This window comes from Heliangelus exortis, chromosome 2, assembly GCF_036169615.1.
Source record: "Heliangelus exortis chromosome 2, bHelExo1.hap1, whole genome shotgun sequence".
NCBI classification, from domain to species: domain Eukaryota; kingdom Metazoa; phylum Chordata; class Aves; order Apodiformes; family Trochilidae; genus Heliangelus; species Heliangelus exortis.
The window spans coordinates 53478596-53505386 of record NC_092423.1 but is presented as its reverse complement, the minus strand read 5'-3'; the positions used below and the strand labels follow the sequence as shown (position 1 = coordinate 53505386).

Genomic DNA, 26791 nt, shown 5'->3' with positions numbered 1-26791 from the left:
AAAAGGAAGGATTTTTGACCAATTGTGTATTTTTTCTCTTCCCTCATAAATTCAGTCTGAAAAGTAAGCATGAGATGGACAAGATAAGGGTGGACTAGTCTAACAAAGGCAAAATGTGCACCATGTTAAGAGGTATCTGAGCCAGCTTAGAATGAACTGACATATTTACAGGGCCCAGTGCAACACTAAGCAGATCTATGTCTAGAAACATGTACTGTCATGTACTGCTCTAACCTGGAAAAGGAGACAGACCTTTCAGCAGACCTAATTAGCTTGAGTAGAAGTGCCACACTGATATGGCAACACTATTTCAACAACAGTCAGATCAGAAACCTCTCCAGTATAGCATCAGATGCTGACTCATCAATACTACTCTTGGACTTAAATAGCAAAAGTGACTCCATCTTTTGGAAGAACACTCCCTTCTCTTCTGGGAGCAATTTCAATTTCTCCAGAAGCCTGTTCTTGGTGTTTGGAACATCTTGCAACACCTTTCACTCAACAACGCTCGTCCTGTGGGCAAGTTCGGGTAGCAGACACCCACAGCAGGTACACCAGCAGGCTGAAAGACTGCAGCAGCAGGGACAGGAACGTGGGCAGCAGACTTCGACAAGGAAGAAAGACAATCCTTAGGGAGCCAACACGATGCACTGAGAGAGGAAGGAAGCCACTGGGCAGTGTAGAAAAAGGGGAGTGCAGATCTGAAGGGAATGTAAGTGGAAGTGCTCACCGCCGGTTCAGCTGCTCCATTTGCTGGATGGAGCCAGACCTGTGGATCCCGTCCGGTGTTGCCGCGGCTGTGGGGCGCTGCCACGTGGTGGTTCGGTTCACGTGATCAACATAGAACACCCTCCCGTGGCTGTCTATCCGAGCTTCCCAATCTAGGGTTGGAAAAAAAGGAAGGGGTAATGCTGTCAGGGTGATGCCTTCCAGAAAACCTAAATGCGGGAGATCCATATACACACAAATAAACAGACAGGGTATATACACACGAGATACTACACAGAGAGTCTAGATGTGTGCAATAGGCATTTTGTATATATATTCAAAGTATACATTCAAATGTGTATATATATACTATGTGCTTGTCTATATGTATGTATGTGCATACATTGCATATACATAAATGGTTGACACACAGCACATAGATAGCCTATGGAATTCACTGCTATTGGTTACAAAAAACAAGTGGCAGTGGCTACATTTTTAAGGACTGGATAATTTTACTATCAGCCGTACAAGTTGGCTGGATTCATTGCAGGTCAAGGTAGCCATATAGAACCAACCCTCAGTAGAAAAGTGTTACATCTGAGATTATATCTGAGATAATATGGCAAATCCCTTGTTTTATTTTTTGTTATATTTCACAAAAACATGTTAATTTCTCTCTTTTTTATAAGGTGTCTTCAAAGGATACCATACAGCAGTTAAAGGCTCCCCTGAAAACTGACTGCAGCCTGGTTAGACGTATCCTTAGAAATCTCTCTAAACAGGTAAGTATCAGAAGTATATTGGTCTGGTGAATACCTATGAGATTTAGCAGAAGCTAAATTTTAGCAGCAGCTTTAACAGCATAATATCAATCCTTCCATCATCATTGTTTCCTGCTGGTGCTTAAGTTGTGCCATGATCAAAAACTAAAAGTTATTTGGTATATGATGGCTCATGGAAAATGATAATGTTGATTTTAACAAGTGTCTGTAACAGGAGAAATACAGAAGTGAGTTAACTAGCAAATCCACATATCAAATTGGTTGGAATGTATGGAGCAGTGATATAAATTAGACTTGCTAGCTCTGTATTTCTGCATGACCCATCAGCTAATGAAATATCTATGTAAATTCATGCACAGACTTTCTACATGTGTTCATATACAAACCTTACTCATGCTCACACACAGATCCACATAGAGTGATTACCTTTGTGGGCAAGCACTTCCTCTTATTCCCATACTCCTTCTATGATACTCCCCTCCCTGATGAGTCCACTCCTTATTCTATGGCTTGTGGTGATGAAATTTGAGATCCGTTTGATTTTATAGTTTATGTATTTTTATCTCTGCTCTCCAAGAGTAGGACCGAAGTTGTACCACTTCCTGCTATGTCTGGAAACCTATTCTTCACGACTAATTCCCGTGCCCTGAATGCTAGTCCTGGCTAAACTCAGGTCCCATAGCTGGGCTGGTCCCAGCAAAATGTAGGCTACTTAAATCTATTGCTGGCTGCTCTGACATGTTAATCCTGAAGGCCTTAAAAGATAGGCATTGGGTATCCTTGGATTAATTTTCTGTAGGTCTCCAAAACAAAAAGAGCCATATGCACATGCATTATTTATTTAAAAGCTGTCTCTAAGTACCTCAGTCCTTACAGACTTCAAAACCTACAGTCACACCACAGACACACATTGTCTCTTAACTGTGAACATCGCTATAAAATTTCAAGGACAGGACACCAGGGGGTGTTGGTCGACAGACGGCTGAATGTGAGCCAGCAGTGTGACCAGGTGGCCAAGAATCCAGCAGCCTCCTGGATTTTATCAGGAATAGTGTGGCCAGCACTACAAGGGAAGTAGTCGTGCCCCTGTACTCAGCACTGGTGAGGCTGCACCTCGACTACTGTGTTCAGTTCTGGGCCCCTCACCACAAGAAAGACATTGAGATGTTGGAGTGAGTTCAGAGAAGGGTGACCAAGCTGCTGAAGGGTCTGGAGAACAAGCCTCAGGAGGAGAGGCTGAGAGAATTGAGAATGTTTAGCCTGGAGAAGAGAAGGCTGAGAGGAGACCTCATTGCTCTCTACAACTACCTGAATGGAGGTATAGGGAGATGGGTGCTGGCCTCTTCTCTCAAGGGAACAATGACAGGACTAGAGGCCTGAAGTTGCACCTGGGGAGATTTAGACTAGATATGAGAAAGAATTTCTTTACTGAGTTAGATGTTGGAATAGGCTGCTCAGGGAGGTGGTGGAATTACCATTCCTGGAAGAATTAAAAACTGTGTAGATGAGGTACTTCAGGACATGCTCTAGTGGGTGATATAGATTTTGATATATATTTTACTGGGGGGGTGGTGTTGACAGACACAGTGATCTTAGAAGTCTTTTCCAACTGTGACAATTCTGTGACTCTCTTCCTCCCACCAGGTAAAATTTCTCCAAGGATGTTGTAGCTGTTTTAAGAACAAGGTCACAGCTTTGTTAAAAAAAAAAAGTCCGAAACATATGACAGTGAAAACCAGCACATCAAGTACAACAGATGCACATTGAGGGAAATCAGACTGACACATGAGGCAGGCTAAAGGCCTGGGTCATGCTGAGCACGCTATCACTGGTGGCAGGTGTACCACTGTGGGTGGGGAATTGTCCTTCTGGATCTAGGCATTGCCTGCAATATCCTCAAGGAAATAATCTCGACCCGATCAAATGTGACATGATGTACCTTAACATCACTAAGATCTTAATTTTCCTTGCTGTTGTCTGGCAAAGGACAAATCCTAGCCCTCATCCCATGCTCTTGTAGTATACATGTAAAAAGTTAATAACAATAAAGCTGATGGGTAACTAAAGCTTTTAGACAATGCTGTATATCCACACTCCAGAGAGCTTACAGAGGACATCAACTGGCCATTTTATTTTGAAGCCTTCTGACTTAGTAAGAACAGTACTATGCAGTAACACAATCAAACAAGGACTTCAAGTAATCCAGTCCTGTGCACTACTGGCTCTAGAGGCTATGTTGCACTATCTCTCTAATTGCAATTTAGAATTCCTAAGCTCCTAAGCATAATATTTAGAAATCTAAGAGCAACAAAACTTTTCCAAAGCTTGAAGGCCACAGTGAAAACATCAGGTCAGGCTCATGCAGACTGGATTACAAGTTCAGGGAGGCTGCCTCCGTTGGATGCGTACACCTACCGTACAGCCATCCAGAAGCAGTATGTCTAGACATGAACTACACATTCCTGTGAGTGATGTTTTATTAATTTCTAATAAATTTCTTTATAGTTATATACACTTGAAATTTACTCTTACATTTGGCTTACTCTTGCACTGGCATGCTAAAATATTAGAAATTGTGTGTCACATGGCTTTGGAGAAACCTGCAGCAGTACTGCTCCTCGCAACAGCATTTTTGATCATCTGAGTGAATTTTGTTCACCCGGGAAGACTGCAAGAGGGCGGCAGGTGCTTTTGTTGTACCCAGATGACAGGTGCACTTTCTGGTTTACCACAAGACAACCTGTAGATCACACAAGTCACTAAAGCTGCACGTGAAGCTGGGCAGATAAATGGATATCCGCACAGGGAGATGAACAAGCTTGACAGGTGAACTGAATGAGACAACTCTTCTTCTGAGCTGTGTTCAAGTCCCTTCATGCTACTTCAGGGGCACAGGTGATCTAGAAAGCAGCCAAACCTCCTCAGGGTCCTTTGACAGTTTTTTGGGCAAAAGAAGACAGTGACTATAACAGAGACTAACATCCATCTAATCTTCACAGTAAGCATGCTGGAGCACAGGCTGGGGACAGGACAGCACTGGTTCTGTTTTCCAGTGATTCCTGTTTATCAGCTGAGTCATATTTCACATCACACTCCCAAACTCTTCTGATTCATACCAGGAGATACAACTTTTTCTGGCAGGACCATAATCTTGACTTGGCAGAGTAAATCCACTGTCTTTTCCTTTCTATGCTCAGCTACACCTTCAGCAAAAAATAGCTCTGAACTGGGCATGTGTTACTCTCAGCTTCAGTCCTGTGGGGTTTCCATGCCATCATGAAGCTGTATTAAACTCTGTTAATCAACTGCTGTGGGGATATAATGAAACAAAGCTATTCAGAAAACCATTCAAAAGAGAAAGAAGACTGTCCAGAAGATTCCTCATGACTGAAGTAAAACCATTTAATGTTGAACTTGCAGAACCAGCAGATTATCTTCAGCTCGACTTAGAAATGGAAATTAATGCTGCATGTCAGAAGTAAGCCAGGCTTGATCATACAACTCAAGTTTAAAATATAGGGTTTCTTTCTTTGACATGATCAAAGAACTACTTATCTAGGATTAAGAAGCAGTAAAGGCACTGAGGTGATGATACTGAATGCTGGGAGGAGAATATTTCTAGTTTAAGACTTCAGGTTTCATTTTGAAATGACCTTAAAATGTCGCAAAGAGTTTTTGGAAACAGGCTTTCTAGGTGATATTATCCAACTGAACTTCTTTGCCCTGAAAGTTAACTTGGTTCAGTCTATTCCTACTAAGATCAATATATTTAAGCCCACAGTGTGAGTCTTTAATGTACAAATAATGCTATACGCATATACTAAAACAAAATCCTACAAAGGCATGTAATTTCTGTGCTGTAGCATCACATATTGTGTTTCATGCCCTTAAACCCTGTTGTGAAACCACTTGTGAAAACGAATGGTAGAAATACTTGCCTTTTGAGGATAATTATAAGAAAGAAGAAGAATGTATTAAATTGGTTATGGAAAAATATGAAATAGATTCACAGTATGTTTTGTTTACCCAAGCTGGTATCAGTCTGCTATCATTAACTGATCTAATGGGAATGTGCTTGATTCTCAAAGTGTTGGCGTAAGAGCAGAAGGAAGAGAAATACTTGCCTGCTACAGAGACAGACATTTCCATTTCATCATTCACTTGCAAGACACAGTGGGACTCTAATAAAGACTTCATTGGGCTAAAGGCATTTGAATCATTCATGCCACAGTGCAACTGATGCCAGCACTGGGCTATTTCTGGCTTAGGGAATACTGACAGCGCCATCAGTAAACGATGAATTATTTGTCAAGAGCACCACAGGGCAAAAAAGTGTGTTCCATTCTCGGGCTCTGAAGAAAATAAGAGTGCTTCGTTTATAGGCCGCCTTATTTTTCTGAGGCAGTGCACATTTCAGATTGCTAAATCATGTGCCGAGGTTGGAAGGTGCTCAGCAGCACCTTACAGAGCATCGAGCGCACTCTGCTGGGCACCTAGCGCTAATGCAGAAAGAGAGGTAATCCTCCGGGAACACACCAGGGATAGGATAAAGCGAGGTAATCCTCCGGGAACACACCAGGGACAGGCTACAGAGGCAAGTGAAAACATCTGACTGATTCAGTTGCAAAAATCCCCTATTATCAGCTTGCTAATTGATCGCGCTACTTAAGCTTGATTGCGCTACTCTCATCTTGATCCAATGCAACTGCGGACATCATTACAGTCCATAATGAAGATAAAATTAACTGATTATCAAATCCAATGACAGTACAAGACCACTGTATGTGACCTGCATTTTCCCAGCTTCTGCTGGCTTTGCTCAGATTTGGACCTGTCTGTTCCAGGAGCTTCCTGACTGTGAAAGGGTCTGCTTGCTGGACCTGCAAGCAGAGCTGAGAGACCACAGTGACTGTCACCCCAAACCATCTTTGAAGTTGTCTATGGAATAACCTGGAGACAAATGTTACAGAAAAATCAAAGTATTTTACTGATAGACCACCCAGAAAGCATTTATAGTAAGACATCTGGAACACCTGACAGATACACACTCATTCTGGTCTATACACACTGACGGGAAACAGGGAAATACTATTTTCATTTCACGGTAGCTAAGGAAGAAGACAGATCAAGGTAGAGGGAGGTTACAGAGATTGTCCAAAATAACGTGACAACACTTGGAAGTAGGAATCAAATAAGAGAAACAAAAGGACATATTGCTTCGGTTCTGGAGAACGTATATACAGAACAGATTGGGTTATTTAGAAAGACATACTGACCTCTACACTGTTTGAGTTAACAGGAAAAGCTGAAAAATGCAATAAATTAAAAAACTAAAGCTTACTTGGCGGAAGAGGCTCATCGATAGTTGGGTAGTGATGATGGTCAGGCCTCAGAGAAGGAAGCTGGCTGACTGGCTGAGAATTATGGAGTAAAGGACAATCACCTATGGACAAGATATTTAAGACATTGACAGTCATTCACTGTTTTTACAATGTGGTTCAAAAATGTGCTACTGTAAAACAATTTTTTATTTTTAAATAGGTAAGCCTGGCGTACTAGCAGCTGGTTATTCCTGTTTTCAGGCATTATTTTAATAACAAATTGTATTCCAAAGAACTGTAAAAATAATGCAGTCAAGGCTCTGATCTCAGGTTTGAGTCAATGCTAAACTGCTATGGGCCAGGTTCTAGACTCATGGACACACATGTGTAAGCGAGAGAAGAATGAGGCTTGATCTCTGAGAACTACTGTGCATGAACAACCAAGCTCCAGCTTCCGCAGAAATTTGCAGGAACATGCAAAATCCTGGTTCCAACCCTTAATTCATCCTACGAGTGGAGAACAAGGTTAAAAGCTGTCTTGGATCTTTCTCTGTTTGTCTAAAAGATCAGTGGCTGTACTGAAATGTAGTATTCCAATGAAGTGGACTGGAATGTCAGGATTCTGCAGTCCCTGCAAAGCAGAAGATCATCCCCTCCTATAGCTATTTTTTAAAATTCAAAGAATCCATCGTGGGAGAAAGGAGGGAGAATGTGAGAGAAGGTCCAGAAATAGGTAGAAGACAGGTGGTAGAAGAGAAGGACAAAAGATAGTGAGACAGTCAGGATCTGAGATAAAGAAGGAAGACCTGAGATACAGAAGAAGGAAAGAAGGAGAGACACACAGAAGACAGTGCGGAGTAAGTTTTAAACACTAACATTCTATATATGTGTATATATCAAATGTGAAATAAATAAAACCTAAGCAAATGTCCATACTCATTTCTGTTGAAAGGAAAAAGTAACCAAAGATCCAATAAATGTTTAGAGAATCCTTTAAGCAACTAAGAAGTTACAGTAGGGATGAAACATCATTCCTCATCATTGACTTAATGGTAGGAATAAGGAACTTGCATGTTAAAATTTCACAAGTTCCAGAATTTGCATTCCTTCTTGGTCCGACCTTAAAACTTAGAAACTAGGACTATTTATCCTACTAACATACTCATTTTCATATTGAATGATCACAGTTTTTCACTATAACCTCCAGCTCCAAGTGAGCCTACTAATACAGATACAATCTAAGTTGCATACATATAATTTTTACATGCATCAGAGGGATGCACCTCAAGAAAAAATATATTTAGTGTTTCCCACATCACGATAAAAATTTCACAAAGATACTTCAAATTTAGAAAACAGACATCGCAGGTAAGCCAAATTCACTGTGTGCTGGCTAGTTTAGCCATTTTTAATGTCAGAATCTTAACACTCTAAGAATGAACATTTTGTAAAAAACCCTAAATATAAAAAGAAAAAAACAATAAAAACAAAACAAAAACCACACCACAAAAAAACAAACCCCAAATTTATGTTTAATCAGATAGAAGGCAGAAGCCAGTTTTGTATAAAACTGTAAAAAAAAAATTTACACCATCCAAAAATGAGAAAATCACTTAGACAAAAATGCACCCTTTTCTAGGTGCTCTGATGACAGAGTATGGCCTGTAAAATGTCTCAAACCACTTGTTTAAAGGCATATCTCACAGTTGCATCTGCTGCATGTTCTGAGCAGACAGCAGAGTTATGTAAGTCATTACTCAGTGCTAAATGTCCATCTCTCATTGCCTTAAAAACTGTGCTATTACTACAGGTGTTGGAGCACCAACTACGAGATCACCCGTCTGTATTTCTTTACTTACCATAATTGACTCTTCCCTAGTCAAGAAAGTTACGCCAAGTCAGTGGGAGCATAGTAGTATCTGTCACCTGGAGTGGATGGAGGTGACCACATCTACTGTATTTGTAACAGCTGCCAAGTTATGAAGCAACATGCAGTTACCCAAGCACTCATGGTCATATCAAGAGTGCAAAGAGTGGGGCTGCCTTTAGACATCCTCTCAGGTAACCAAAGCAAAGCCACCGTGAACACTGCAGTGCCCTTTTTGCAGGCTCAAGGGGCACAATCTCAGAGCTGTACTGAATGCATACGCAGAAGACACCTCCTCCCCCCATATCCCTTCTCAAAAATGCACACAGGCCAAATCTATAATGGTCTCACACACACGCTCATGCCCCCTTAGGTATGCTTGCACATAAATGCTGTCCACATGCAGAGACCCTTGCCTGCAAGGAAGGAAACCAGCTTTCCATGATTCTAAGAATTTAATTCTTTGGGCTTGATTCTTCTCTGCCTAGGTCCAGCTGTCTATAAAGTCTTTACCCAGTCCAGCATGTAAGGCCATTCCTTACACCTTTCTGCTGTGGGAGGGTCTGCAGCAGTGGAAGGTGGGGATTAACTTAGGACTGGAAAAGAAAAGCCAGAAAGATGCTTTGATTGTCATTTCACAGTGATCCCTAAGTACCCTAACCTTTCAGTGCCATTTTAACTTGGTGTCACTTATAGTGGGAAAAAGATGACTCGGGATTTTTGGAAAGCAGCGACTGCCTCGTGACCTTGCTGCATACTCCTTAGCTGCTGCTGAGGCCTTTCTTCTTCAGCTGCAGAAAAGCATTACAATAGCTGAAGAAAAGATGGATGATCAAACCCATCCTTTATGTAATTCCTATGACATAAAATGACTTACCAAAGGTAGGAATTTAATGTAACAGTTTGGAGGGACTGGGAAAAACAGTACCTAAATTACAAAGACAAAAAATTACTTCTCTAAGTATGTTTTATCTCTGGAGAAGGATAAGGAATTGAGAATTTTGTTCAATTTTCAACATATCTAAGAAAAGTATCTACTGAGTTGTGCTACGGTCTGTGAAAGCTGAGGTAGGTTTGTTTGATACCTGGAACAAATGAGGCTAGAAAACTGGTTTTGTAAGAGACAGATACTAGCATTTCTTCATGCTTATGACTGTGCATGGCTACAAATCATATACAGAAAATGGCCCAAATCTTTAGCTGGTGTAAATCTGCCCTTTGACAACCACAAGCTGGTCCTCTCACTGACTATCAGAGAGTGACTATTGGTGACTGACCATCATGGCAGCACATACGATATGGGAAATGGAGCAATCCCAGGAAATAAGGAATGAGTTGGTGGATGTGATAATGCTGATCTGCCACATAACTATAGCAGCTAATCTTGATTTTATAAAAATGCATGAGATTCTACAGGAATCCATATTTACAGATCCCCATCTGATCTATTTGGTTTTGCAGGGATTTTTTAAGGACAGGCTCAATGACCAACCCCCACCCCGATAACTGGCCCAGCTCACAGTCCCCAAATTTGTATGAAATAAACCGTGAGCTATTTGAAACCTCGATTATCTGATGCCTTACGTGACATCCAGATAACCAGGGTTTCTCAGAGCATTGATTCTCAGGATCTAACCTTCTCTTCTGCTGCTTGGACCTGCTATTGGGGTGTCTAGACTCTCTGTGGCTCTTTGTGGATTCCCACCATGAGCTACTAGTTCATCTGGCCACTGGGAGGAGCCATCCACTTGCTCCCTGTCCAGCTCAGGGCTCTGCACTGAATCTGGCACTGACTCAAAAGCACTGTTCTCCTCCTCATCATCATCCTGTGAGGAAAAGACTGTGCTCTCAGAAATCTTTGCACTGTCGACGGAGGAGAAGCGAGTATGGCTGGAGAAGCGATTGTTACTGTCGTAACAGGAAGTGCTGTAGCAAGAAGTGCTGTAGCAGGAGGTACTGTAGCAGGAAGTGCTGTAGCAAGAGGGGCTGTAGCAAGAGGTGTCACACGCCTCGCATTCGTTGTCACCATTGGCTCTGGAGCTCGACTCGCTTTCGCTTGCTGGCCTGGGGTGTTCCCCATCCAACAGCCCATCATCATTTAAGTCAGAGAGTTGCTCATCCAAGGTCCCAGGAAGCACCGTTCTCTGGCTGAAGTTCTCTTCAGCCTCATTTTCCAGAGGAGGCTCTGCCACCACCGTCTCACTCTCACTGACCATCTCCTTCTCCAGTGCTTCCTTGACCGTAGACTCCTCATCGTTCTCCCCACCGTTGCCACCATCTTGGTCTTCTTCCCCATCGCTGTTCATCCGTGCTGAGGGAAGGCTGTGGAGCAAGTTGTGGATCCGTATGTAGTGCGTGCGAGGGGTCTCCGGCTCACCGCAAGCTGAAGCTATGACGGTCTCAAGTTCAGACACAGGCAGAGAGCACGGCCTGTTTTTCCTCTTTGCTGTGGTCCTCAGCTGTAGTTTGCTGTCTTCTGCCTCCTGGGCTGAAGCCCCTTGTTCTTCCTGACCCTTCTCTAGGTCCTTGCCAGCATGCACATCTGCACTCACCTCATCAATATCTAATGGTTCTACGCTGGTAAAGACTCCACCATCTCCCTGAGTAACAGAATTGACTTCGTTATTTTCCCTAACTTCAGTCTCAGGAGGAGACATGCAAGCCAGCACAGCCAGCTGCTCCGTGAGGTCCGTGGCACTCAAAGAAGGCAGCACTTCTCCTGGGATGGGTTCCAAGGGCTCAGGAACTGGCACTGCATCAACCTCCCCATCTCCTGCTAGCTCTTCATTTAAGCTGTTCTGGTTGACTTCCCCAGGTGGTTTGACAGCCCCTGGGCTATCCACACTGTTCACAATGTATCCATTTAGCTGTTCTGGAGCTGTACTTTCTGAGGTCACTGTGTTGATGCATGGAGGCTCACCGAGGCTTTCCTCTGGGGGATTGTTCATAGGGCTTTCCTGGAGGTCAGCTGGCTCAGGATCTGCACTAATAGAGACCTCTTCATCATCTGTATGAGATAGGAAAAGAAATTACTTACTTCTTTAACAATAAGTGTTGACTGAATCAGAAGCTTGGCTGCGGAGGCACAGGCATCCACAGCAGTCTAAGAAAATTAAAAGCATAAATTACAGTGTGAAGTGAGTGGGCAACTGAGAAGCTATCAAGAAAGACTGGCTTTTTTTTCTTTTTTCTTTTTTTTTTTTTTTTTCTAGGCAGTCTTTGTACAGTGGATTTAACAACCATCAGGCTTACTCATGTGGTAATCTGCATGCAGCACCCTTCCTCCTTGCAACATAACCTGAAGGTAACACATTCTTGAAACCCCTCTTTGAGCCAAACTGTCATTGGAGGGAATATCATGGGATTGACAGGAAGTCTTCTGTGAGGTTTTAATGACATTTTTCTTGTCGTGCTGAAGCTGACAAGATTCCACCATGGAGAACTTAAAAACTTGTTTTTCACACCCCCTGAAAGGCAGAAACTTTCCCCAAAACATCACTTTTGTGACCCTCGTCTGTACCACCTCCTCCTAAATGCCAGACAACCCTGGCTCTTTCACACATTCCAAACAGCAAGAGTGTTCCAGGAAGGGGTGGGTCACAATTTCCAACCACTACTGCAGTAGCTATGGGTTTGACAAACTGTACCAGAGAGGACACTACCATCAAGAGGGCAAAAAGTCTTTGGGCAACGCTACTGAGACTTTGACACAAAAAACAAGTGCAAACTTACACCATCATGACAGTGACTTCCTAATAACTACAAAAGAATGTGATCCAAAAGCAAACCAAAAGGGAGAGGAGGAGGGGAATACTTAATTTTTAAAAATATATTTTTCTACGAAAAATAATCAGAATTAGAAAGTTGCTAATAATCTCTACTATTACATTCTCCATTTTTACTTATGTAGTGCTCAAATGCAGCCCACACCTAGTACTTCCCCAGGACAGGAGACAAGGAAGTAGATGAAACTTTAGTTTTCCACCCTCTTCTCTCTAAGTGATGTGGCAGAGTATTTAAAGTAGCCAAGAACAGGGGAATCCAAGACACCAGTAGATCTAAGCTAAGGGAAAACAGGGAATAAATTTTGACTCATGGTGAATCCCATGACAGGGAACCACATGCACTTTCCTTGTTCATGATTGTACCTGAAGTCCCAGAGCAGCCAGGAATGAATTCAGATTTCTGAGGAGAAAGAATGCAAAGCCAGAAAGCCCAGATATAGATAAATGGTGGGTTAAGACTGAGAATTACCTGGATGGATGGAAGAAGTTATCTCAAATCGGAACTGCAGCTGGCCGCTGACATGATCTGTAGGAAGCCTGCGACCCAGAGTGTAGCTTACAACCCTGTCCCTGAAAGAAAACAAATATTGTCACAATAGACCACGACCTACCCAATGTCTACTGTGCATAGATATAGCTGCTGTGTCCTATAGAAATACATAATGGTTTTCAAAGGCTATTCAACCCAGCCATGAGGGCATGTTGACTTGCATACGAGAGAACAAATGGCAGAGAAGGAGAGGACAATGTCTTCAATTACAATGGAAGAGCTGAGTCACTGAGTAAGACAGGCTTCTGGGATACACAAGCACGTATGTATATATATAGAGAGAGAATGGTAGGAATGGAAATTCTGCAGTATGGGTATGAAAATAACATGGGAAGCAAACAACTCCCACTTCAGCTAATGTAACAAGACTTCACTTCCCTGATGATCTGGCCATATCTGCTCTTGTGTAGAACCTCACATTTCTGGTCTTTCCCTTCACCATCTGCATAAAATTCAGCTTTCCTGACTTTTTTTTCCAAAACCTGTACAGGCCAGTCCCCGCTTACCACTTTCTCTTTTCAGACTGGCTGAACAACTGCTCTTCATCTATTTCCACCCCTCTTACCTCTATGAAGCTGAAATATCAGAAGAACACCTTCCTGACAAGGTTGATCAATGACTCCATTCTGTCCTTGTGCAGGTCCCTCCCTTTGCCACACTTCATCCACCCCTCAGAACAGAATGAGACTATAGAAGAGATTAACTTCCCAGCTGCCCAAAATGAGGCTGAATCAATGTCTGCAAAGCATTTTTGAGTGTAAAGGGTTCACTAAGTAGTAATATTTATACATCTTTTGAAGAAACATAATTCAGTTCCAGTTGGGCCCAATATATTTGCTAGGATGTTTTCACATGCATCAGAAACTCATAGAAATGAGAAGATGTATAGACCTGTGTATGATCTTTCTGAATTTGTCTGTATACTTCTCATTGAGCTTGCCCAAGATTTAAAGGACATTATGGCATTAAAACTAAGCCAAATCTAGGTCCAGGTTGGAGACACTGCTCTTGGCAAAGTATATCCTTAGATAGACAGTGTTTACAATAAGGAAGTAAAATAGGAAGATGTAACAAGAAGATGATGAAGACTCTCCTCATACAGAGGGAAGCCAGTGATACCAGTTACACAGCTCCACCTTCCTCAAGCTGCTCTTTTCCATATGGTTTCTAAAAAGCTACTCTATCTTCCCTACTTGAGAAATAGAGAGGTAGTTTAGTTCCTTCTGGTAGATTCAGCTGTCAGTATCACAGTCAGTTTTTGAACCAGCTGTTCAAAAACACTTCCAACAAGCTCAGCTTCCTGCTGTTCTGCTGAATTGAGACCCAGTTTTACAAAATGCCTTCTTGGGAACCGTATTACCTATGCTCTCTTTCTGATGACTCTCTCTCCCCGCTCCTCAAGGTCTGAATCTTAAAAGTTTAGAGCCAACTTTTTGGCTTTTGTTTTCATACTACCTACTTCCTCAAATTGGTTGTCTTGCTTTGAAACCATACACCTTTCCAGGACTTCCATAAAAAGGGGAGGCAGGGCTGGGCTGGTGAGCTCATGTGAGTTGGAGGCAGCAGGGTCAGGTCAGGAAGATTTAATTACAACATGCCACATATATATTTGTAATAATATTTCTACTGTGCAGAAATTAAAAGGAGAAGGAACAGATCTAGCATGACTTCAGCCCATAGGTAATTCCCTGAAACTCGAGAACAGCCTGGTGATAACATTAAAATAATAATCAAATTGAAAATATTGCACTCTCCAGATTCACACAAAACCAGACACACAAAACAATTTTCTTTCCTAAATGACAGCTCTCGCTTTTCCAAATGCAACGGATAGGGCTGCAGAAGGAATTCTTTGTCAAGCCCACAGTCCTATAATTTCTAATTAAGATAAACATAATTCATCAAACTACTGTCAGTTTAGTGACTCCCCCTCAACATTGTTGTAACAACTATAATGACGTATCACCAGGGCCTTCAATACTTGCTAAAGAATGGAGAGTAGCAAAAGCAGCAGATTTACCCAATGGCATGTCTTTCCAAGAGGCGTTGAACCGGCATAGAGAGTTTTCCCAGGAAACGCTTGATGATGGGTCGGCTCTTTGCAAATTTGTCTTTAACTTCTATTTCCAGGACATCCGTAGGCAGGGAGACAAAGCTGAATTGCTGCAATAAGGGAAGAGCACAGAAGATGAAGCAGGTGGCTGGGCTGCAACAACAGTCAGCTGCTAGCAGCTCATTGACTTCTGTGTAAGTCTGTGTATTTTTCACAGGACAGAAACAGTCCTTGGACTGCAAAAATAAAAGCATCTTGACCTCAAAGCAGGCAGGTGGAAGCACCCCACAGGTACGGGGTAGTGCTACAGAATCAGGCTTGGGGAATGAAGGAATTTCATTTATTTATGTCATGTTCTACCACAATAAACTAAACACCCTAAGCAAGGCTCACCAATGAAAGCGAATACACCTGCGAAAATCTAATGAACTCTCCCCTACAAATTATTATCCATCTAAATATAATTGTACCCACTTTATGTTTTTTTCCCACACACAAGTTGTAAACACTTTTAATAATGGTATGTAAGTACAACTGAACTGGCAGCCAGGAGAGAAGTTTAGACAGCATTTCCCTCCAAGTGAAATTAGTTCTCTTTGCATTTGACTGGCTATTTGTGGAACTTCAGCTGTAAGACACAACGCATCTACTGAGAACTGAGAACCTACTGAGGTGAAAGACACCTCTACCCTACTTTAAAATGGCAGCAGTCTGAATAGATTGCTTATATGGATTGATCTCCTGACCTGGTTCACAGCCTGATCCCACAGAAAGGTAAACCAGAAGAAATTATAGTGAGAAAAAATACCTGAAAAAATTATATTGGAGAAGACGGGAACAGCACAGCACCATCTAAAACTGTTCTTGTAACCAAGTGCTTTGAAATATGTGACCACCATCTCAGCCCATGTGGTTTGATGTTTATTTGGAAGTAATGTTTCAATCAGCTTTTAGAGACTGTGTGCACGCAAACCTGAGGTAGGAGCAAGGAAGTTGATATTTTAGGTTGTGGAAACAAGGAAATCCATGTGTACAGCTTCCAAGCATGTGAACATTAGGGGACCTTGAGATATCAGGATCTGCCCATCAGGAAAGCATAGCTCTATTTAGGAATAACAGTGAAAAGCAGATGTATTAGATAACTTGGCCTTGCTTGCTCCTATACTGGGTAAGTTCAGTACAAACTAGGAGCTGGTGACACAGGTGACTGAATCTTTTTCCAAACATATATGCTACTAGTAGATTATGGTCAGTCCAAAAAAGCACATTTCTGCTTTGGTGCACCACAGTAGAAAACCTGTTAAGACTGCTGTTCACCTAACTGAAGGGTCAGAGTTGAACTGGAAGAAAACCTATGTAGTAAGTGAATATTGAGATGGAAAGAAGGATTTTCTAGCTTTCCTGATGCCAAAACCAATCTTCAAAACAGAATCATGCATTGGGTGATTAAGGCCTGGAGTTAAGCCCTAAATTGCTTGCTGTATTGAATCGTTATCCAATTTTCAGAAATGTTGGGTTCAAACAGCTTCAAGTAAAACCAGTGTGAGTGGGATATTCTGTTAATCAGGCCCTGCAAAAATGCAGATAGTCAAAGAAATACAATTCAAATAACAGCTAAAGCATTCTTTTCTTATCATTTTCCTCTACATCTCTGCATCGGCTTATCAAAGAGGCTAAGCCTAACGAAGGGGATAACATTAATTCCACATGTATATTGAAAGTTGCCTTATAAAATAACTTGTATTACCATTACTGTTTCACCTACTAAAAACCTTAGGTAATTGCTGCTTCATGACACTTACAAGGAAAGCATATGAAAGGAATTAACTTTTAACTGAATGAGGTTATTGTAATGTACAGCAATTTGCATTTAATGAATTCTCCACTATCATTCTTTTGACACCTATATTATAAAAAAGTCTCTCTGGGGTAGAGAATGCACACACAGAGGTAAAGACTGAAGTGTTTCAAGTAAGTGGAAAAGTAAGTTTACTTTCTACATAAGTGGAAAGTAAATGTAGGTTAATGCTTACAGCTTCTGATGTTACTAATATTTTGTCTTGAGGTACAGCTCTGAAGCAAATTAGGCTCTGCATGGACATTTGTTTTCATAATATCAGCTGGAATCAAGCCTGACAATTCCTTTTTTGCTGAAGAAACACACTGGTGTGTTCCAGAGCAATTATCAGCACCTGAGCAAAGAGTATGGATACATGGAGTAAGGTATGTTGGAATCAAGCAAAGGAAATATCCTTTATTCCTGCAACAACTATGCCTCTTGGATGTAAAAACACCAGGCTATTCCATGTAGTTTGTAAAATCAAATTGTGTTCTGATTTCATCACCTGCCAACCATGCTACATTTGGGGATACATGAGACTGCCCTGGGACAAGACCCTGCTCCATGATCGGACTTCCCAAATGCTTCTTCTAGGAGAATGTTCTAATATATAAAACCAGCAGCATCTTGGAAACACAATAAAACCTTTAAGACCAGAAGTGTCCTGTGGCAGCACTTGAAGGTTTTTCCATTTGGAAACAACTGCAGTTTGAGATCATACATGAACTCAGTGAAATGGGTTTGTACAGCTTGTAGACCAATGATAATTTTACATAATTCAGTTTTCCATTATCTAAGATCTTGCTCCTGCTCTTGCCTCATCTAGTTTAATCCTTCATGGGCAAGATTTTTCTGTGGCAATCCCTAACTGCAGATGCCTCAGGCTCAGGCTGTGCACACTGAAAAGCTTGAAGGAATCCTTTTTTTGCAGAACACACTGGCCTCTCACCCTTTGAAAAATGGATCATAGCAAAACATCTAGGTTTGAGAACTGAAATAATTATAAACTCATTTCCAAAAGTCAGAGTTCAAAGTTCAAAGGTCAGTCAGTCATTTTTGAAAATAACAAAGTTTTTGTGATTTTTAAAGATGAGACTGTCTCTGGCTGAGGAAGGAAATAGCCATTAAACCCTTATTTCTCTCTTCCTTCACCTTTTCTGACAAATGGCAAAGTCTGTACCTTAGCCACAAAATATTGGCCGCATTTAAAATTTTCAAGCCTTTTCTAACCTACCTATCTGGAAGAGAAAGGACCCTGTGTTTCACAGACTTCTCCAATACAACTAACATAACATACTAGTATTATATTAATGCTGTAATAAATTACATCCTATTCTTGCCTAGTATTAGCTAATTGTCACAGAGCAATGGTAAGTTTGTAAAGATGACTGTGCAAGTTTCACATCTATACTGAAAACTAAAAGTAAGGACCAATTATAAAATCTAATTCTGCAATACCCTTGGCTTCACAGTCAGTGAGGCTGTGATTAATAATTCATCCCAAGGTGGAACAAGAAAAGGAAGCTAGAAGATCACAACAGCAATAAATATTGATTTTCTTGATGATAAGAAAACATGATGGGGCTACTTGACATTTTCACTCAATCTCTAACCGAAATTTAAGTAAAATGCATTATAGAAATTTTGGGGGAAAAATCCTCTTAAAAGAACTCAAAATTTATAGCTGATCCACAGCAGTCAGTGGATGATTAGATAACAAACAAGAAGTTAAACCTCTGTTCTCTAATTAGCGCAAACCAGTAATTACCTATAATGTTGCATTAGTCACAGTGCATTACCCTGCATAGCACATCAGCTATTGCTTCATAAAAAATGCCTCTTAGAACTTGACATGATACATGGCACAGTGCACTCCACAGAAGAAATTCTAGATTGCCTCCATGGAACTGCCAAGAAATTACCATTAGGAACAATATGTTTCTCACAGGGTGCCTGGCCCTGGAAACAGTCTCAGACCCCATCTTGTCTGTGTAGTGTACCGGTTGTCCGTCCCCTGGTCCAATGCTAGGGAGGCTAGGGAGGAGAGGGCTCTTTTATATAGGTTAGATGCAGATCACTGGGGATCACAGACACCCTCAGTAAGGAGCACCACTGGAATTATGAGGTGGTCAAACAGCTGACCCAGTCACAGCTTGGAAACTCCCCAGATTTAGGGGCTTTGGAAGAGCATGCAGGGAAACTCTGGGTCCTGAGCTCCAAACGGGGTAAAAAGACCTCTTTTTTTCCCTCTGGAAATGTATTAGAACTGCTACAAGAAATGGTTATCTGTCATGTCTATTCCAAAAAGGAAGTATGAGCAAACAGTCTGAACACAATGGCATAATGGCAAAAAATAGCTCATTGTGAGCAGTGGTAGGGAGGCCTTGTGGAGACTGATGCTTCCTGATCCTCAGAATATGTTTGCCATGGCTGTTTTAGAAAGATGTGTGGTAAACCAGAAGTGGACAAGGAAGCTGTGGGTGTGCACCTGATGGCCTACAGGCATGGTGCAGAAAACTGAACTCCTGTTATTGTCTGAAAACTGTCAGGTGTACTCCTGAAACACATTGCTTGGCTGGCTTTCTGTTTAGAGTAATTCAGTTCATGCACTTTAAGGATTTCAAGCAGTGCCTTCAATGGGGAGATTAAGAGATTTGCTTTGAAACTGCTCCCTTGAATGAAACAGAAGTAATACTGTAGATGGAACCTCATTAAGATCTATAGAACAAGTTAGCCTTTGTATTATTTTCTCAGTATCTTCCCTATTTCATTTCAGGATGTTCTTTAATCCTTCTGAAGTTTTGGCTAGCAGCAAACAGACCTGAAGCAAAAGCCATTGAGTTTCCCTACTTTACCCACTTGTTTTAGCCATTTGCCAATGCCTGTCCCACTTGTTAAGAGTGGCAGGAGATCCAATGCTTGCTTTGTTCCAACATGTTTAGTGAAAAGGGGCAGCAGGTTAGGAGAAAGTGACACTGTTAGTTCCCCACTAAGAGATAAGCTGCAGCATTATAGCACATCTTACTAGGATGTGCTAGTGATACAGATAATCTGTATCAGGCACAGCCTTAAGATTCCCCATCCAAAGGAGAAGTTTTAGTTGATATGTTCTCAGGCACAAAAAAACCCCAACAAACTGTAATGAATCATTTCCATAGAAATACAGAGAAGGGAGAGAGAGGGACAAGCAAACGTAACACGATGGAAGAAACCACTTCAACATATGAAGTCTTCTTGGGCTAAGAGGTGTATCATCAGTTTTGTCTCTGGGCAGTGGTAAGTCCTGAGAATCCTCCTCTCCTTTACACAGATTTTACACAGACACCTCCTGTAGATTCACTTGCAGAGACATAAATCAGAATCAAAGCTACCTAGGATGAGCTGTCATAAACACACTCACACCATTTTCATGACCTAAATATAAATCTGATTTTTCATTATTGCTCCAATATTCAAGGAAGATCTGAACACACTGTAGTAAACACCACTGAAGGCATTTCAGACAGTAATGTACTTTTCAGTGCCTATTTGCTTCCAGACACAACAACAGTTTTACATACACTGATGAATGCTTATCTTAAGGTAAGCAGATCTCGTGGGTATTTAATGGATGACTTCCTATGGTAAAGAATGAAGAGACACGTTAATGCTGACCTGTGAGAACACATCTGTATCCATTTATAAAGTAACAGAACCATTTTCAGAGCTTGAGAACAGTTTCACAGAAAGCCAACTAAAGATGATGATAAATCCCCATGTTTTATTTTTACCAATATAATTTACATCACTGATTATGGATAAATCACAATAATCAGCTCTCAGTAATGGTATATAAAGGTAGGTAATAATACATTCATGACAGGAAGAAGTAGGCTCTTGATTGTAATTGAAAAAGAAATATAACTAAAAGAAAATTTATTTGTGATATCCATCACAGGGATGATACAAGGAGAAGTAAATCATAAATGGATGTAATTTATGATTACATTTGATGGATTTAGCCTTTCAGCCAAAAATTTAATTAGTGGGATTTTTGTTTCAAATACTTCAGCAAAACAATTACACTTCTAATGCACTTTTGTTGCATTGTTTTGCTCCCCATTCAAAAACTCTACATATCAGTACTGTCTAATACAACACTACTCATATGACCAACTGGATAAGCTCATGGGGAATTCCAGTTTCTAAAAGTTACGACAGTGCTTCTCAGTGACAATGCAAAATATTGCAGAGTCAGTAGCATCAAAAACAGAGCTCCTCTGCTGCCAAAGGCTGCCAAGTGCCTACGCATACTCCAGGAGTGTCCTAGAATTCAGCAGTGACCAGAGGGTGCCAGATCCAATGTGATACCTTTTTCAGATGTGGCACATTATTATTGTTCTTTTCCTACAGCAAAAGGAATGCACATAAATACATGCTCATGTTCTAGCGTCTGATTCAATCTTTTCTACTTCTGCAAAGTTGGATAGGGCCTTAAGCAAACTGACTTCCTAAATTCTCTGCCTCTCTGTAATGGAAACAAGCAATAAAAAAAAGTCCTTCCCGTCTACTTCACATATTCTACAACATTCAGAGTTACCAGTTAGTAGATTTGTCATGAATTCTCTCTGATAGCTTAGATAGTTTTGCAAGACATCTCTTACTTTACTAATAGCAAATTTCAGCCCTAGGACATTAGAAATTTTAAAGGACTTCTGGATAAATTAAGTGCAAGCACTGCTTAAAGAGCCAAGGTTTTTCTTCATCTCTCATAGACTATTTCAAAACTATCATGAGCACTAATACACAAGATTAGCAAGACTGATTGTCTTCTAGATGCAGAAGACAAAATTTAAATGCATTTCTAGAAGAATAAGATAATAAAACCAAAACATCTAGACACTTATTTCACACAGCAACCCACTCCTGAAGAAACTGAAATTGTCCTGGGCTTTGATACTTCACTCATCATCAGATATTAAACAAACTACAGATGTAAAATCACAGCTTTTCCATGTAGCCAAACTAGGTTTTACACTTCACCTGGCCATGTGTGCAGAAATGTTACACAGCGAGGCTACCACCCACAAGGCTCTACTCAGTCTCAATGACACTCTTGGCAAAACTCATACTGAAATCAGGACCTGAATTCCAATGCACCTCTCTTGCATTTACACTTAGGTGTAAAGGCCTCCAAGTTTCTGCAGCAGATTCTTTTGTATTTGCCAGTAGAAGGGGAAAAAGGCTACCTAAGTCAAATAAGTAGTTCAATCAGTGTGATGCTCCTGATTTATTTTTTTTTTTCATTTTGGACTTCTAATGAAAGCATACAATTATCCTGTTAGGCCACATTAGGACTGTCAGCACCTAGTGGTCTGAATATTAGATCAAAATCAGATGAAATATAATCTGCTTAAATTTAAATTCACACTGTTGATTCAAATATACTAAGGCATTGTTAATGGTTTAACTTTGTTCTGGAAAGACACACCTTTGATCAAGTATCCTGTGCTTGCATCATTTTAGATTTCTGTTACATCAGGTAGGACTCATCATATTGGGCAACATAAAGCTTCCAGAGAAGTAGAGAGCCAATACAAACCCTGTCCTGCATGATCTGGCTACTTTGACAAAGCGATATTCAGTCTCAGTACTGCTGGATGGTCCATCATACACTAGTCTGCCACTGGTGATCACAGAATCAGTGCCTGAGTTATAGATCTGCATCACAAGAAAAGCAGTTAGAAACCAGCACTCAGCTGCATTCTTGTCATCTTGGCATTCTTGCAGGCAGCATCCAAATCCAATGTTTCTATCACTGACAATGTTCTGAACCACAGAAGCCTTCTCTATCCATACCACCTGCCTTTGGCATTTAACCCTTATTTCCTCGTTCTAATTTTCTGTTAAGAATCTTAAGAGACAGGTTACATAAGAATTTATCCAAGTGCAGTATTTCTAAAAGTTGTGGGTTACCTGAGGTTCAGAGAGTACAAGTTGCACACATGAAAATACTTCAATTCTCTTCATCAGATCTGACACATTAACTACTATTTGTGAAGTGCTCTTGCCACAGAGTACTGAACACCTCTGCTTATACACATTAATTAACTCACCAGCAAAAATGCAGCTACACTCACAATAGTAAAACAGCAACCTAAAACACTGTTTTGTGCCTCAGCTATAATTTAATAGTATTTGTAAATGCTGAGGTAAAGAAACTAGCAGTGAATCTGCAGGAGTTGCAATAGTTTTCATCCTAGCACTGGGCTCCCACTACAAGGCAATCTGCTCTTCCATAGCTGGCATTATCTGACTTGAAATTCAATGCATCATTTAACAGATGACACTTCCTACTACTTTAAATATGCTGGATGGTTCTAACATTTTTATATTCATCTTGCTGCCCGTTCCTTGAGGCTCTCTATTCACTCACTAGTAAATGAACAGAAGCTGAAGAAGCAGTGAGATCAAACTGCCACAGTTAAGAAAGAAATACCATAAATACGTCTAAGGGAAAGCCCAGAGGCCTGATGTACTTTATCTGCAAAACAGTCAAAAGACTTTGCTAACCAGCTGGAGGTCCATGAACTACTTTTTAAACCACTTTGTTTTGTTTCTTACAATCCCCAATGATCTCTATTGCATATTTGGGCTACCTATCACTTCACTGCTTGATGACAAATGAAATAATCTTAAAGAAGACTTTTTCAAAGACTGTGACAGCAGACACATTGTCTCAATATGAAACAATATGGGAATAGTATCATTATTTTTCTTAGATCAATATAAGAAGAGATGTGACCAACATCCACCTATCTCAATTCTTCCAGATGTACAGAGGATCTGTGAAGTGGGCACTTCCTTTTGAGATTCCCTTTGCACTTTACATAAATCAGCATGGCAGGACAACTTACCCACTATGCCCTTGCAACTGTGTGGACTGCCAGCACAATGTCTGCTTAACCTATTAGTTTAACCTATAAGCTGTCCAGTGGCATGTGATTTCCTGGAATTCACTTATTTCATTTAACAGTACAGATGTTTCTGAAGAGTCCATCAGTTTGAAAGCAGAGCCAGGAGTAAGAAAACAAGCAGGAACATTAAGAATCATTAACCCTGATTCAGTAGTAATTTCCTTCTCTGAAGACACTTGTTTTTATTTTCTGCAGCTGTCTACTTCCCCTCATTGACCTTGTAGGGGCTTGGGCATCATCAGTAGCTCATGTGGATCTCCCCCGAAGTACCTCTCATTTGTTACTACTGCACATGGCAAAATTCAGCTCTTCTGACTTAGCAGAACCCAATCTTATGCTTCTGTGAACATGTGAAAACACACAGAAACATCCCAAAATGACCCCTTTCTGGCAAAAGATACCACCTGGGCTTTAACCCGTCTCGGTGAACAATTTGCAGTGTGAGGGCTCTTTCAGTTCATGTGGAGTCCCTGCTGCAGTGTCAAAATACCCCATACTACTTTTCCTCCTCAGTAAGATATTTCAATTTCCTTAAGTCCTCTTGTACAAAGTACTGCAAAACACAGCAGTGGAAGAATAGCTTGAAGTCAGAATAAGTCATGCTGAACCATATTTGAATGGTCTATGAAATGAAGATGATCATCAGTATTACTCAACACAGATGAAAAATTGCCCGAAATATCACAATGCAAGTGGCTACTCTATAAATAGAACATACACCTGGTAAGTATATTAAGAATATCAGAATGAACTATTATAAATAAATGAATAATCTCTTAGCCTGTAGGACTTTATTTTGGTGTTGAATCCCTACAAAATTGAGTCAGCTCTTTCACTTCTGAATTTGCTCAGGGGTAATCTAGAACACATGTAAAGATCACAGACTATAGCTATTTCTATAGTTTTATTTCCACATTCCAGATTTTTTCAAGTTTATCACCCAAAACAAATTAGGTATGTCACTGAGCTGAAAAAAAAACCCCAAACCAAAACATCTGGCTTCTGTTTAAATGTAGTGACAGTGAACCTGAGGAAGGAATCACCATGCTGAAAAAATTTATTGCCTAAAATACTAAAAGATTTTCTTTGGAAAACAAATGGTGACTGATTTAATGAAATGGCTATCAGTCCTCAATATTTTTCATTTCTTATATTCACATCCATCATTGAAAAGGGTGGATGAAATAATGGCTACCATCACTATCCAGCAATAGTTTGCAGTTTTCCATCTCCTCTTGTCCCACAAAGGGACAAAGTTGAAGAAAATCAGGACTAGGGTCTCATCTGCAATAGCAACCAATGTGGATTTTTGGTACCAAGACAAACTTCAGACCAGTGCATAGGCTACGTACATTTATAGACTGGGTTTTTAAACTCAGTATCAGCTGAAGAGAATGCAGAAGGAGAACATGTTGAGTGACAGCTTGGATGTTTTGGAATCCTTAGACCACTAACAGGCTAACAACAGAAAGGGAGAAGCAGCATACATGCAATAAAAAAAAAAAACAAAACAGGGCTGAACAGAGAAGCTGAAAGACATCTGTGCTCTTTGCTTTCTAATGTCCATAATTAAGCCACATCATTGTTTCTTCTTTTCTTGCTACTGAACTCCACTGGAAAAGAAATGCCATCCCACAAACTCAGCCATCCTGCATGGCCTGAGAAGGCACCCTTGACATTTTATCAGGGGTACATTATTAATCTTTGGTTATTTCATCCTACAGCAGTGCAAAAGGTCCTTGAAGTGAGAACAAATTACCTTGTTTGAGGGTTCCCTTTGTCAAGAGAAGACTTCTGACCAGTATTGGGTTCTCCTAAAAAGCCTATTTTCAGCCTCCATCGGCACTGCTGCTACATCCCTCTTTGGATAAGGACAGTCTGTGTGCCACCTCAGGAGTTAACCCTGGCTGATGCATAACTGTAGGATCACAGCCATATCCTGGGTGCTTCTTTGAGTGTCAAACCCTGGCATCCCCACTTGCTGCCAGCTCCCACAGTCACACATACCAAGTGTGACATACATACAGCAAGTTTCCCCTTCATTCTTGCCTGCCTGTAGGCATGTGTCTTATGCACTTCACTGAAAGATCTCTGCCAGCTCTCTGATTCTCCATGTCAGTTCCAGCCCCTCAGCTTGACCTGGAACCCCCCAGCTAGATACATCTGATGCTTGGAGCCACAGAAGTTACAGCTTGGTGGATGCCTCACGACAGGGCCTTCCACTTAATTAAGTCCTGTTAAAAGGCGTTCTTCTCAGACTAGGTTTAAGATCATGGCCCCCGCCCCTGCTCTAATAACCTCAGCCACACAGGGTCACCTACCACATGATCTGATGTGGTACGTTGTTCCTTGACCATCGTCCTCCAGGTAGAAGTATTCAGTGACATCTATGCTGTCTTTTCCCCACTCTCACTTTCATGTCTATTCAGTTCGACCTAATTATCCCTAAACTACTTTACAATCTGCATTTTAATTTGAATAAATCTGTTTAGTCTATTAACTTACTTTTACTCTTTCCTGCAGTAGAGATATTTGTCTAACAGGGAGCACCACTGAATCCCATCCACTACGCTGGGCTCCTTTAATTCCAAGAGACGCCTTATTCTTTGCTGTCTGTTGCTATTTTGCATGTAATTTAGAAACAGCAGGCAGCAATTGAACTCAAAGATCTCATTAATATCTACTAAGCCCTTCCAACAAGCAGCAGCAGACTGGAGAGTATTTCTTCAAGGTGATTGACAAATGTGCCAAAATTGCCTATAGTTTATATTGCCAAAGGTACTTTTCAATCACTTAGACTCTTTTTATTTGCATGATACACTTGTGTTGCTTTTTATTATGTCTCCTCTCAGTGTAAAAACACTGTGACAATATAGCAGCAGCCTTTCACACTGGCCAAGTTTATTTTTCAATTCTGAGTTATGCC

The 26791-nt window shown here is 40.9% G+C and overlaps 1 protein-coding gene across 4 annotated transcripts in view; it reads right to left on the bottom strand.

The window, feature by feature from the left end:
- Nucleotides 1-26791, bottom strand: part of HECW1 (HECT, C2 and WW domain containing E3 ubiquitin protein ligase 1) — a 247302-nt gene that overhangs the window by 58187 nt on the left and 162324 nt on the right. For all 4 annotated transcript variants that reach the window (XM_071736187.1, XM_071736190.1, XM_071736186.1 and 1 more), the window contains 5 exons: nt 15037-15179; nt 12936-13036; nt 10318-11688; nt 6835-6936; nt 731-881 (listed from right to left, as the gene is read on the bottom strand). In XM_071736187.1, coding sequence (XP_071592288.1) covers nt 731-881; nt 6835-6936; nt 10318-11688; nt 12936-13036; nt 15037-15179 — 1868 coding nt within the window. The remainder of the gene's footprint in view (nt 1-730; nt 882-6834; nt 6937-10317; nt 11689-12935; nt 13037-15036; nt 15180-26791) is intronic.